The sequence below is a fragment of the Erpetoichthys calabaricus genome, chromosome 7 (genome assembly GCF_900747795.2).
Source record: "Erpetoichthys calabaricus chromosome 7, fErpCal1.3, whole genome shotgun sequence".
Classification (NCBI taxonomy): Eukaryota; Metazoa; Chordata; class Cladistia; order Polypteriformes; family Polypteridae; genus Erpetoichthys; species Erpetoichthys calabaricus.
The window spans coordinates 188,654,622-188,666,643 of NC_041400.2; the positions used below are offsets into that span (position 1 = coordinate 188,654,622).

Genomic DNA, 12,022 nt, shown 5'->3' on the forward strand with positions numbered 1-12,022 from the left:
CACGCCTGGACAAACTGGTGAGGAAGGCAGGCTTTATTGTGGGCATGGAGCTGGACAGTCTGACATCCGTGGCGACGGGCGCTGAGCAGACTCCTGTCAATTATGGAGAATCCACTGCATCCACTAAACAGTGTCATCTCCAGACAGAAGAGCAGCTTCAGCAATAGACTGCTGTCACCGTCCTGCTCCACTGACAGACTGAGGAGATCGTTCCTCCCCCACACTATGCGACTCTTCAATTCCACCCTGGGGGGGTAAACGTTAACATTATACAAAGATATTGTCTGTTATACGTGCATGTTTATCACACTTTAATTTAATATTGGTTTTTATCAGTATGCTGCTGCTGGAGTATGTGAATTTCCCCTTCTTTCTTTCTTTCTTTCTTTCTTTCTATCTATCTATCTATCTATCTATCTATCTATCTATCTATCTATCTATCTATCTATCTATCTATCTATCTATCTATCTATCTATCTATCTATCTATCTATCTATCTATCTATCTATCTATCTATCTATCTATCTATCTATCTATCTATCTATCTATCTATCTATCTATCTATCTATCTATCTATCTATCTATCTATCTATCTATCTAACCATAAAGGAGTGGAATCAGAATTTCTGAATGAACGGTATTACAATTAAACGTGACATACAATCCTACAGTCTCCTGCAAGTCTTGCTGATTCTACATATTTGTTTTTCATTTTGTTTTACCAAATTTAGATATTTACAATAAAGACATTATATACAGTATTACTTCATTGTCCACCCATTTCTTTTTTCTAAATATCTCAAGAATTTCTGCAGCCCATCTATATACAATTATAACTTATGTTAGTCTGGGCTGCTGTCTTCTGAAGGAACATGTAGTAGTTTTCAGTCCAAGATGGTTTAATCAGGCCTCTAGTTTCAGTAATTTCCCTCTCTTTCTTCGAGATGACCCCTGCACATACACTCACTAGTCATCACAAGCTTTTCACTCACATACTCTGAAATCATTTTAACCATTCTTGGCTGAGGATTTTACCAACAATATTTGATTACTCTTCCTTTTTTTTATCTCTGTTCTACTTCAAAATCTACGGCCTATGTCAATAAGTTAAACTTCATTCATGGCCTTTGTTCCACTTCCTATCATCTCTCTCTCTCTCTCTCATTCAAACACAGCCCATGTCTAAGCGGTTTACATTTTATTTTAAACCTCTTATTATCATATCAATCTGAGCTAATGACATCCTTTAGGAAAACAAGCATATGAACACCATTACAAATTATATCTTAACTTGCAATGTTATAAACTGGGTCTTGTCTATCAGTAACTTAATCAGGTCTGCTCCCTCAGAGTAGCTTGTAATGGCATTAGCTACTAATTTTGTCTGGATGGCGGTCTGTCATTACACTTATTAATCTTAGCATTCTTTAAAATAGTTGTGTTTTTCTGATTTTCCATAAAATAACCTTCCTTTTAGGATACTCCGATGAGAAAAAACAGTATATTTTAGATTAAAATCATCAAAAGCTCTAAATATGTGGCACTGATGTCACTTTCTGTAATCTAGTTTGCTTAGAACTCATCAACTCCAGATCAACGCAAGTTACTAAAATCCTTTAATTAATCTAATTGCTCTATTTGTTAGAAGGAAGGGACACTTTTTCACTTTGTTTGTCTGCTGTCTTTTCCTGCCCCATTTCTTTTCATTATTATCAGATAAGCGGTTGACGTTTCAAACCATGATGTCGTAGGTGTGTTTAGAGGAAAGGTTAGAATGAGGGAAACGGGGCAATCATATGTCTTAATGTGTTGGCTAGAACAGGGGTGGGCAATGTCGGTCCTGGAGAGCTGCAGTGGTGGCAGATTTTTCTTCCATCCCAGTTTCTTAATGAGAAGTCAATTATTGATGATGAAGCCCTTATTGCTTAAGTGACATTTTGATGCTTCATTTAAGTGGTGTTGCTTGTTAAGTTTCTCCACTCTTAATTGCTTATTTCAATCTTAAACAGCTGCATTCTGTGTTTTTAATGGCTCGTTATTTAGCAATAAGATGCAAATCAGTGTTTCCCAAACTTGGTCCTGGGGACCCCCTGTGGCTGCAGGTTTTTGTTCCAACCAGCTTCTGTTTTTAATTGAACTCCTGGGCTAATTAAGTGAACTGTTATTTCCCAAGTTCTGTGTTTATGGAACAATATAGAAATTAGAAAACTAAGTTTGCTTAAAAAAAAAAAAAAAAAAAAAAAAAAAAAATTAAAATGTACCAAGCAGTTATATAGGAATAATGTTTTTTTTTTCTTTTTAACAGTATTTTCATCTTGATTTTCATTCTACTTTTCTAGATCTTCTATTTGTTCAATTAATCCATTATTTACTAATTAGCGGGTCTGACTCTAAAGTAGTTGCAGCCTTTGATTACTCAGTGTTGTTTGCCTGGGTGTCTGCTCTGCTCGTTTTAAATTGTCATTGTTAAGATACAACGAAGGGGGGAAAACTGCACAGAGAAAGGGCAAAGTATAATGAAATCAACAAAAGAGAGTTAAGCATTTAAATCTAGAGCAAAAGCAGAAATATTTCTAAACTAGATATTAAACCCGTTATAATAACGGGCACTAGAACAGTAGTTCATAAACGTTAGTAGGAACAGTCTATATTAAATGGCAAGGGACCTTGACCTCATTCTGTTTCTTTTAAGACAGTAATACTGGCTTTGATGTCTGTAATATGCCTTTAATTTTCTGTCACAACAGTGGCCAATCAGCAGAGTCTCCCCAGCAACTGATGTAATGTGTGGTGTGCAGCTGATAATCGTGTCTGTGGTGTCTCTCCAGCAAGTACTGTACAGTTCCCCAGCAAGTATTATAATGTGTGCTGGCGTGCAGCTGATTATTGTATGTGTGGTGTCTCCCCAGCAACGGATTTTATTTTTACACAATCAGCACTCTCCCCAGCAATGATGTCCTTTATTTGCTTATCATGCGCGGCCGCGGCCAGGCCATTCACTGTGCACTGTGTGCCCAGCTTCCAGTGTGTGTGCGTCCACGGTGCCGTGCGCATCGCAGCCCTGCGCATGTTCACTTCACCAGAAGACACACACACACGGACACCCTGGATGCACACAGGGGTTTTATCAAAAAGGATGTCTTATAAATTTAAAAATAATGCTGCAATGCTTTTCTGAATGTCAAATAAAAGAAAAAACAAAATACCAGCTAATTAAATGAGCTCAAGTGTTATCAGGTGTTGTCACTGATTAGGAATCCGGTTGGAACAAAAACCTGCAGCCACGAGGGGTCCCCAGGACCGAGTTTGGGAAACTAAATGACAAAGCAGCCAGCAGTTCTCCATCTGACTTGTTTCCATTTACATCTCTGTTGGTTCATCGTGCACTGTTTGATTTAATAAAACACTTAAGAGAAAAATGTGACAGACTGAAAATCAAACATTTTAAGCTTCAAACAATTTGGATTACATCCTTGGAAAGGAAACATTCTATGATATAAGAACCTTACATTGCAGACTAGCAAGCCATAAAATTACATAAGGTCTGAGACTGGCAAGTATTGGTTTCTAATTAAGCGTTGGAATGAAAACCTGTTCCCACTGTGGCTCTCCAGGACCAACATTGCCCACCCCTGGGCTACAACATGCACAGATTATCTTTCTTAAACTCCCATTACTAATAAAAAAGTGATCATAAAAACTCACACAGAACTGAGAATTAGAGTTAAACCTTCTTCCCCAGTTTCTGAGATATCTGAATATGCCCCATACCAGTTTGCTCTTTAACTTTAGAGATCACAAGGTCAAATGTAACATGCTATAGAAAAGCTTCAAGTTTTCTTCATTAATTCCAACATCACAAACACAACACCCAAATCTAAACTGTGTAATGTGAAATATGGCATACCCATTGTTGCAATGGTGAGAATTTCCCTGTCAATGCTTTTAGGACCTCTTGACTTGCAATTCCTCCAACTGCTGCAGCCAATGGAGGCAGAGAGCCTCTGGCAGAACGGGACAACCATCTTACAAGCTCTTCATTTACCACTGCCTAGAAAAAATAACATTTTTAAACAATGTCTTCTATAATTAATTAAAATAAGTATATATGATATAAAAAAAATAATGATGCTCATTTTCTGTTGAAACATATCTACCTTAAAAGATATTAAACAGTAGAATGCTTTATATTTTAAAGTACATCATAAATTTACATTATAATTTTCAAGTTAAATATCTGGCATAACTAGCAAGCTTTATCCACTGTGAGAAACAAAACATGTAAAAAGTTATTTAATGTTGATAAAAAATTAAAATTTAACAAAAACTACGCAAAATATATGATATCCAAATAAAGCAACACATAACAACCTTAACAGAAAAAAAAAGAAACACATGCGAACACAGATCCATATCCTGATTCAAAGTCATTTGGATTTCTGTTGATTTAAACATTAAATGCATCATATATAACAGAGTCAGATACAGTATGTAGTATTTACAAAGTAATAGGATCTACTGTATATCCACCTAAAGCAGGGGTGCCCACACTTTTTCAGCTTGCGAGCTACTTTTAAAATGACCAGGTCGAAATGATCTACCTACATTAAAAATGCTATATAAATATACAGTAATCCCTTGTTATATCGCGCTTCGCCTTTCGCGGCTTCACTCCATCGCGGATTTTATATGTAAGCATATTTAAATATATATCGCAGATTTTTCGCTGCTTCGCGGGTTTCTGCGGACAATGGGTCTTTTAATTTCTGGTACATGCTTCCTCAGTTGGTTTGCCCAGTTGATTTCATACAAGGGACGTGAGAACGCAGAAAAACATTATTAACTGTAATGTTTATAAGTATCCATCTATCCATCTATTTTCCAACCTGCTATGTCCTGGCTGCAGGGTTGCGGGGGTCTGCTGGAGCCAATCTCAACCAGCACAGGGCACAAGGCAGGAGGCAGACACCGGGCGGAGAGCCAGCCTGCCACAGATGATTATAAGTATTTAACTCACAAAATACCAATGACTGAATTTTGTATTAATCATGCTGCAGAGAACTATATGATTTTATCTGCATTTAGATAGGAAATGAATTATGTTTATGCACAGAATATGAGACTGATTTAATTTTTCTATGTGTTTAAGTGCTAACCTTCTGATATTAACAGAACACCCTGTGATATTATAATTCAATGTGATCTTTCTTTACTCTTGTTTTGTATTATAAGAAAACAAGTTACTTATGAATTAATAAATAAGAATTATTAATCTAATCAAACAAATATAATCTAATGAAGATATAAAAATTAAAAGAATGTAATCTCTTTATAATTAATGCAATGAACTTTGAGAAAACTGCTTAAAATGGGTTGTAACTGAGACGGGCACATTCTTTAGATAATGTAGGTGCCTGGTACTGCTGTTGTTTTTCTGTACTCCTATGTCATAAATTTAAGATGTCCCCTAATCTATGGACGACCTCAAAATGAACTCTGATGTTTTTTTCTGTTCTCTCTGTAGCTAAATGAACAAGCTAGGTGATAAAAGGGGGAACTGTTGTTTTTCTTTGCAGTCTGCCCGCATTCTCCAACAGGGCAGTCTCACAGTTTTTTTTACTCACCAAGAATAAAGAACAAAAGAATAAAGAAATTGTTTTTTATTAAAATTTGGTTTTAGACTCCCGTTGTTGATTTCGACTTCAGCGCTCACAGACGCTATTGGCAGATGGCTGAGAAGCTACCCGGCTTACTTTCTCTCTCTCTCTCTTGCGCTGACGTAGGGGGGTGTGAGCAGGAAGGCTGTTCGCACACCTAGACGATAGGGACGCTCGTCTAAAAATGCTGAAAGATTATCTTCACGTTGCTATCTTTTGTGCAGCTGCTTCCTGAAACGACATGCTGCACGGTGCTTCGCATACTTAAAAGCTCGAAGGGCACGTATTGATTTTTGATTGAAAAACAAACTCTGTCTCTCTCTCTTTGTCTGCTCCTGACGGAGGGGGTGTGAGCTGCCTCCTTCAACAGCTTTGTGCCGCGGTGCTTCGCATGTTTGCTTTTCTCTCTATCTCTGTGACAGTCACTGCTCCTGACACGCACTCCTTTGAAGAGGAAGATATGTTTGCATTCTTTTAATTGTGAGACGGAACTGTCATCTCTGTCTTGTCATGGAGCACAGTTTAAACTTTTGAAAAAGAGACAAATGTTTGTTTGCAGTGTTTGAATAACGTTCCTGTCTCTCTACAACCTCCTGTGTTTCTGCGCAAATCTGTGACCCAAGCATGACAATATAAAAATAACCATATAAACATATGGTTTCTGCTTCGCGGATTTTCTTATTTCGCGGGTGGCTCTGGAACGCAACCCCCGCGATGGAGGAGGGATTACTGTATAGCTAAAATTTTTTTGAATGCAACGCGATCTACCTGCATTACATTTCCGATCTACTGGTCGATCGCGATCGACGTATTGGGCACCCCTGACCTAGAGCAATTCTGATGACTTTGCATGTGCACCGCTGCACGCCAAATGTCAAGCTGCAACACAGTCAGCAGTGATAGAATCAAACAAATTAAAACTGACCTGGCTTGGCCCCCTCAATTTATTTATCTGATACAATATAAATCCAATATAAGCTCGTATAGGAGAAGACAGACATGGTGGGATGCAAAGGACTTCAAAACAATGTTTAAAAAAAATAAATATACTCACAACTGCCACTTCCTTCTTGTTAGTGTTTATGTGTGCAAGTACCAGTAATTGGTTAAGTTGTACACAAGCTATCAGCCAACTACTCATTTCCATGGAGCACAAAAAGCAAACTGTCATCCAGTGCAGCTAAAGGAAGATTTATTTTTTCTAATCTGTAGCATCTATATCTTTTCTACCTTAAATTGTGAGCTAGAACAATAGATTCCTAAAATGATTGCTATCTCTCCACAAACTCTTTAGAAGGTGTTGTGAAGGTCATAACGGAGGGACAGGCATCCTGATGGAGGTGGATGACAATTCCTTGCCTGGATGGGATTCTATAATCAAAAGATGTGGATGGGCATGCGTCCAGCAACCAACCTGGCCAGGAGGCCATAATGGAAGGACAGAGGGAGGCTGCTTCCTAAGGCCATATATTTCCCTTATACACAAGGTGGCAGCATCCCTCTGGTTGAACTCCCATTTGTTTGTAAACCAGCAGGGCATACTGGGAGTTGTAGTCCTGATTGGCAGCCCTGCAAGGGAACACTACCACTGCTTTGGGTGGCTTCTGTCTGGCCTAGAAGTGCTTCTGACATGTAGTGCTATAGCACCAGAAGTACTCCTGGGTCCAACATAAAAGATGCTGCATCCTCTACTTTAGTGAGTCAGAGTCAGGAGGCAGCAGATGTCACTCGTGGAGGAGTGTTGATGGAAGGAGACAGAAGATGACCAATTATGCATTATTATTATTATTATTATTATTGTGCTGGACTAATTGAGCCTTGTAAAGAAATTATTATACATTAAAATACATTTTATTATACCTAAAATTGTGTTTGGTTGGGTAGTGTAGCGTGTTTGGGGCAGTGGAGCGACCCCTTGTGGACACAGTGTTTGTACTGCAACATTTTACAACAATAAACTTCACTTTATGAAATCTCTTTTTTTTTTTTTCTTGGTTAATGAGGAGGAAAATCAGGGATGTTTGTGTAATTTTAGGGCATGCCGAGGTTATCAGTGTATAAAGCATCTACAGTGCTATCTGAGAAAAATCAAATCAAATCAAATGCTATAGCATTATATTGCACTGGATGAAGAAAGATAATGGATCTAGTTGTATTTGATATGGATGTGATTTTAAAGGTATTAAATAAAAAATAACATTTTCAGTATACTTGTATTTCTCATGGCTAAAGACTAAATGTAATCATTTTAAGATTCTAGCATTTAATACAGAAAAGCTGAAATAAATTACTATATTTTATAATAATCAGCAGTGCTACCTGTGTAAGACAGGTTGAAAACTAAATAATCAACACACACCTCAGCATTAATGTTTGTTGTGCACCGTGCAATGCACAAGTCTCTGTTACTTGCCATTTGGTATGGGATTCTTAAAAGCAGTGTTAATGTTTGTGATGCACCATTTGTTGGAATTACAAATGCAAAGCATTTAATTATTAAAAATGTTTGTGATGTTCCATCTTTTGGAATGACAGAGGCATAGCAACTGGATGGACACACAGACACATATCCTTTTATTAAGGTGGATTTATATTTTATTTAATAAGGTACTCATAATTATTTCATGCTATCAGTGTCAAGTGTTATACATTCAGAAGCAAAGAACTGATACTGGGATATATCAGACTGTGTAGTCAATTATATGTTATTACTAGGAGGCTCTGCCCCCTGCTCGCTTCGCTCGCCAACCCCTGGCGTTGGGGCATGACAAAGAGTGAGATGTATGAATTAGATATAGAATAGTGTGCAGGTTTGGATGATGCCTATATAAATAAAAAATAGAGTGTTTGGCATAGAGTAATGTTTTATTGGAATATTTCTTTGTATACAACATTAGTAGTAAAGATGGTGTCTTGTCTTTGAATGAGTCTTCCTTGGCATGGATCATTTATAAATTTAACTTTAACGTCAGATGAACGTCGAACACGTGAGAAGGCAACATAAAGTTGTCCATGTCCAAAAACGGGCTCAGAGAGGTAGATGCCAACCTTGTCCATGGTTTGTCCTTGTGATTTGGTGATGGTCATGGCAAATGCAGGTTTAATGGGGAACTGTCGGCGTTTCAATGTAAAAGGTAATTCTATGGGGAAATTCAGATGTTCATTGTCGTCATCAGAGTCAACTTTGTCAGAGCTTAGAAAGAGCCGTGTCTCTCCAGGAAGTAATGAAATGACCTGGGGCCTCATGTATAAACGGTGCGTACGCACAGAAATGTTGCGTACGAACCTATCCACGCTCAAATCGCGATGTATAAAACCTAAACTTGGCATAAAGCCACGCACATTTCCACGGTAACTCATTCCTTGGCGTACGCAATTTATCCGCCCGGTTTTGCAGACTGGCGGCACCCAGCGTCAAAGCAGTGCTACTGTTCCTGTGTGGTTACCCTTTCTTAGATCCACATCCACGGCGGCGGCTTTATCAAATACACTGAAATTAACCGCATATCGTTCATAAATTTAATGCATCTGATTGTAATTAACCTGTAACAATATAATGGTCCACAGAATGGTCAAACTACTGTTCCTGTGTGCTCATCCTTTCTTTCTTAGCTCCACATTCCTGACGCGGCTTTATAAATACACTGAAATTAACTGCATATTGTTTATTAGTGTAATGCATCTGATTGTAATTAACCTGCTGCAATATAATGGGCCAGGGAATAGCCATAGTATTCCAAATACCAGAACTGCTTTAGCGTTGTTACGCTCACTGCATCTTGTTCTTCTTTTTGCTGTTCCCGTTAAGGGTTGCCACTGCAGATCATCTTTTTCCATATTACTCTCACTGCACCACTTGGAGTATTTATATCACTGTATCTGAGTGTGAATCACAGCAGCAGATGATCGGAAAGAGAATTATCGGTATACAGTTTCAAGTACACACTACCTCAACCACGGCAAAAAGCGTCAAACCCTTTCCTGTACGGACCTCGCGTTTCAGAAACAGTTTCATCCCAAGAACTATAAACGCACTCAATCACCTCACTGTAAACTTGCACTACAGTTATAATATTGCACAACCTGCGCTACTTTATAAAGCACGTATGATGACAATATCATTTTTAAGATGAAATGCAGCAAAATATGTTGCTTATAGTATACAGATAAAACTTTAACTTCATTTAAATAATCTGCATTGTTAATAATTAAACATGTGAGGACACGGTGCCGCAGCGTATAGCTAGTTCAAGGATAGCTCCTGCCTTGCGCTGTATTCTTGCTGGTGCTGACGCGACACTGGAAGGATAGACGAATAGAATAATTAAACATGTACTACGAAGATATTTCAATGTTCCTTAAAAGTTTTGAAGAATCGGCGTTCTAAGCTTACAAATGGCTTAACGTCTATTACAGAGCTGATTGTGTGGCGATTGGAGAAAGAAAAGTATGGACAGGAATTGGAGGTTAGTACGTTTGAAAGAGACAGTACTTCTGTAATAAATTATTTCATCGAAGGTCACACATGGTGCAGCAAGCCTCTTGCGTGAGATATGAACAATCACTGCGCCACCGTGTTCCCATGTTTAATAACATGCTTTCATTCCTATCATCATGAAAATGATATCACGTATACATCTCAGTATTTTAATTATTCAGAGAGCTGTAATATGTCGAATGTAATGCATTCTGTGTCCTGTCGGAGAAAGAGAAAGAACGGAAGCACGTAGTGATTCACACACATAGAGCACATAGAAGATCAAACACAGAAAAAAGCATTTAACATGCTACTTGAGAAACTAGTAAAATAAACGATTTTAAGATGAAGTTTATGGTGTTCTACTTTAATGGCAAAATAAACTACGTGATTAAAGTGGAAATTTCGAGATTAAAGTTGACATTTCGTGCTTTTTTCCCACTGTGTGCCTATGTTTTTTGTCTGTACCCTAATACGCTTTCATATGACACTCAGACGGTGGGCTACGACTCGCCTTTTCACGGCGACTTTGATATGTGATTTCTTTTTTATTTCAGGCACTGTGCGACTTTGTGAATTTGATCTTTCAAGTTTTTCCGACACTCTGTCACTCGATCAACTTTCTTTTGTTGATTATATCACTGTTTAAACCAACTCCACTTTGCCTCCACTTGGTATTCGCTGAAATTCTTATATTTTCCCCTGTGCTTTTCCCATTGTCTTTTCACAGAAGGCTATTTATATTGATTTGCATATTCAAAGAGGCGTAATTCTGGGAGGAGTTGGGGCGGGACAGAAGGCGCATGCACGTGCGTTACTTTTCACGCAAATCGGGATTTATGTAGTGGAAGAACGTGAAAGTATGAGTGCGCACAGATTCCTGCATCTGGATTTTTCTGTGCGTACGCACAATCCCGCTTTTGTGCTTACGCCATGTTATAGTGTGAGTTCTACGCACGGCGTTATACATGAGGCCCCTGGTTATTAATGTGATTAACATTAATATTTTTTGGACATAATATAGTGCGTTGTGTTAACCACATATGCGAAAGCAGTATGGGCCATTGCCTTTTGGTGGCCTGATATGTACTCCGCTAGATGCAAAAGCAAATGAACTATTGTAGGATCTAATGCAGTTCATAAAGTTTTTACTTTCAGGCACATCGTTAGTTAGAAGCTTCTGTAGATATTCAGGATATGAATGTAAAGGAGGCAGTCTAATCTGCCCCTTTTGACAACAACGTGTAAATTCATTATTTGTATTGCCAGTTGTTTCTTCTGGAAAGTTAAGTGAATGACAATGACAGCAAATGACATTCATTAATCCCAATGAATTTTCCTCAATAGTGGACTCATTATTGAAGGCGTTGTCAGCCAACTTGCGTAAGCGTTTAGCAGGTGTCTGGCGTTGATGTCCACGACGGGCATGTTTTGCTTGTGGCGTTTGAGTGCCGCGTTGTTGCATGTCCATTATTTGTGACGCGCTATTTTTGATTTTTAATTGATTCGCCTCCGCTTTGCGAAAAGTCCGTTTCAGTCTACGTCGTGCATTGTTTGTATCGAGCCTTGTCCGTTTTTGTATGTCGGTCAGTTGAGCTTTCTGCTTTTGGAGTCTTGCTTGCTTTTTTTCTGGCAGGTCATATGCGCGTTGTACACGTCTGCGTTCATTTATTCTGTCTCTTCGCTCCCTTTTTTGTATGTCTGAGACGCGAGCTCTTTCTTTTGAAATTGTGCTTGTTTCGATGCAGCACTTTGAGACGCGCGCTGTATGCGTCTACGTTCATTGTGTCTGTCCATTTGGGCACGTCTCTGTAACGGGGTTACTTGAGCTTTGCTTTTTTTGATCCGAGACATTTTTTCTCCCGGAGTTTCCGAAGCGCGTTGTATG

At 38.5% G+C, this 12,022-nt stretch overlaps 1 protein-coding gene across 1 annotated transcript in view; it reads right to left on the reverse strand.

Annotated features, from left to right (window-relative positions):
* The window catches only part of uba6 (ubiquitin like modifier activating enzyme 6), a 136,708-nt gene that overhangs the window by 61,584 nt on the left and 63,102 nt on the right, over positions 1 to 12,022 (reverse strand). The window contains exon 14 of the mRNA XM_028805841.2: positions 3,908 to 4,051. Within this exon, the coding sequence (XP_028661674.2) occupies positions 3,908 to 4,051 (144 nt within the window). The remainder of the gene's footprint in view (positions 1 to 3,907; positions 4,052 to 12,022) is intronic.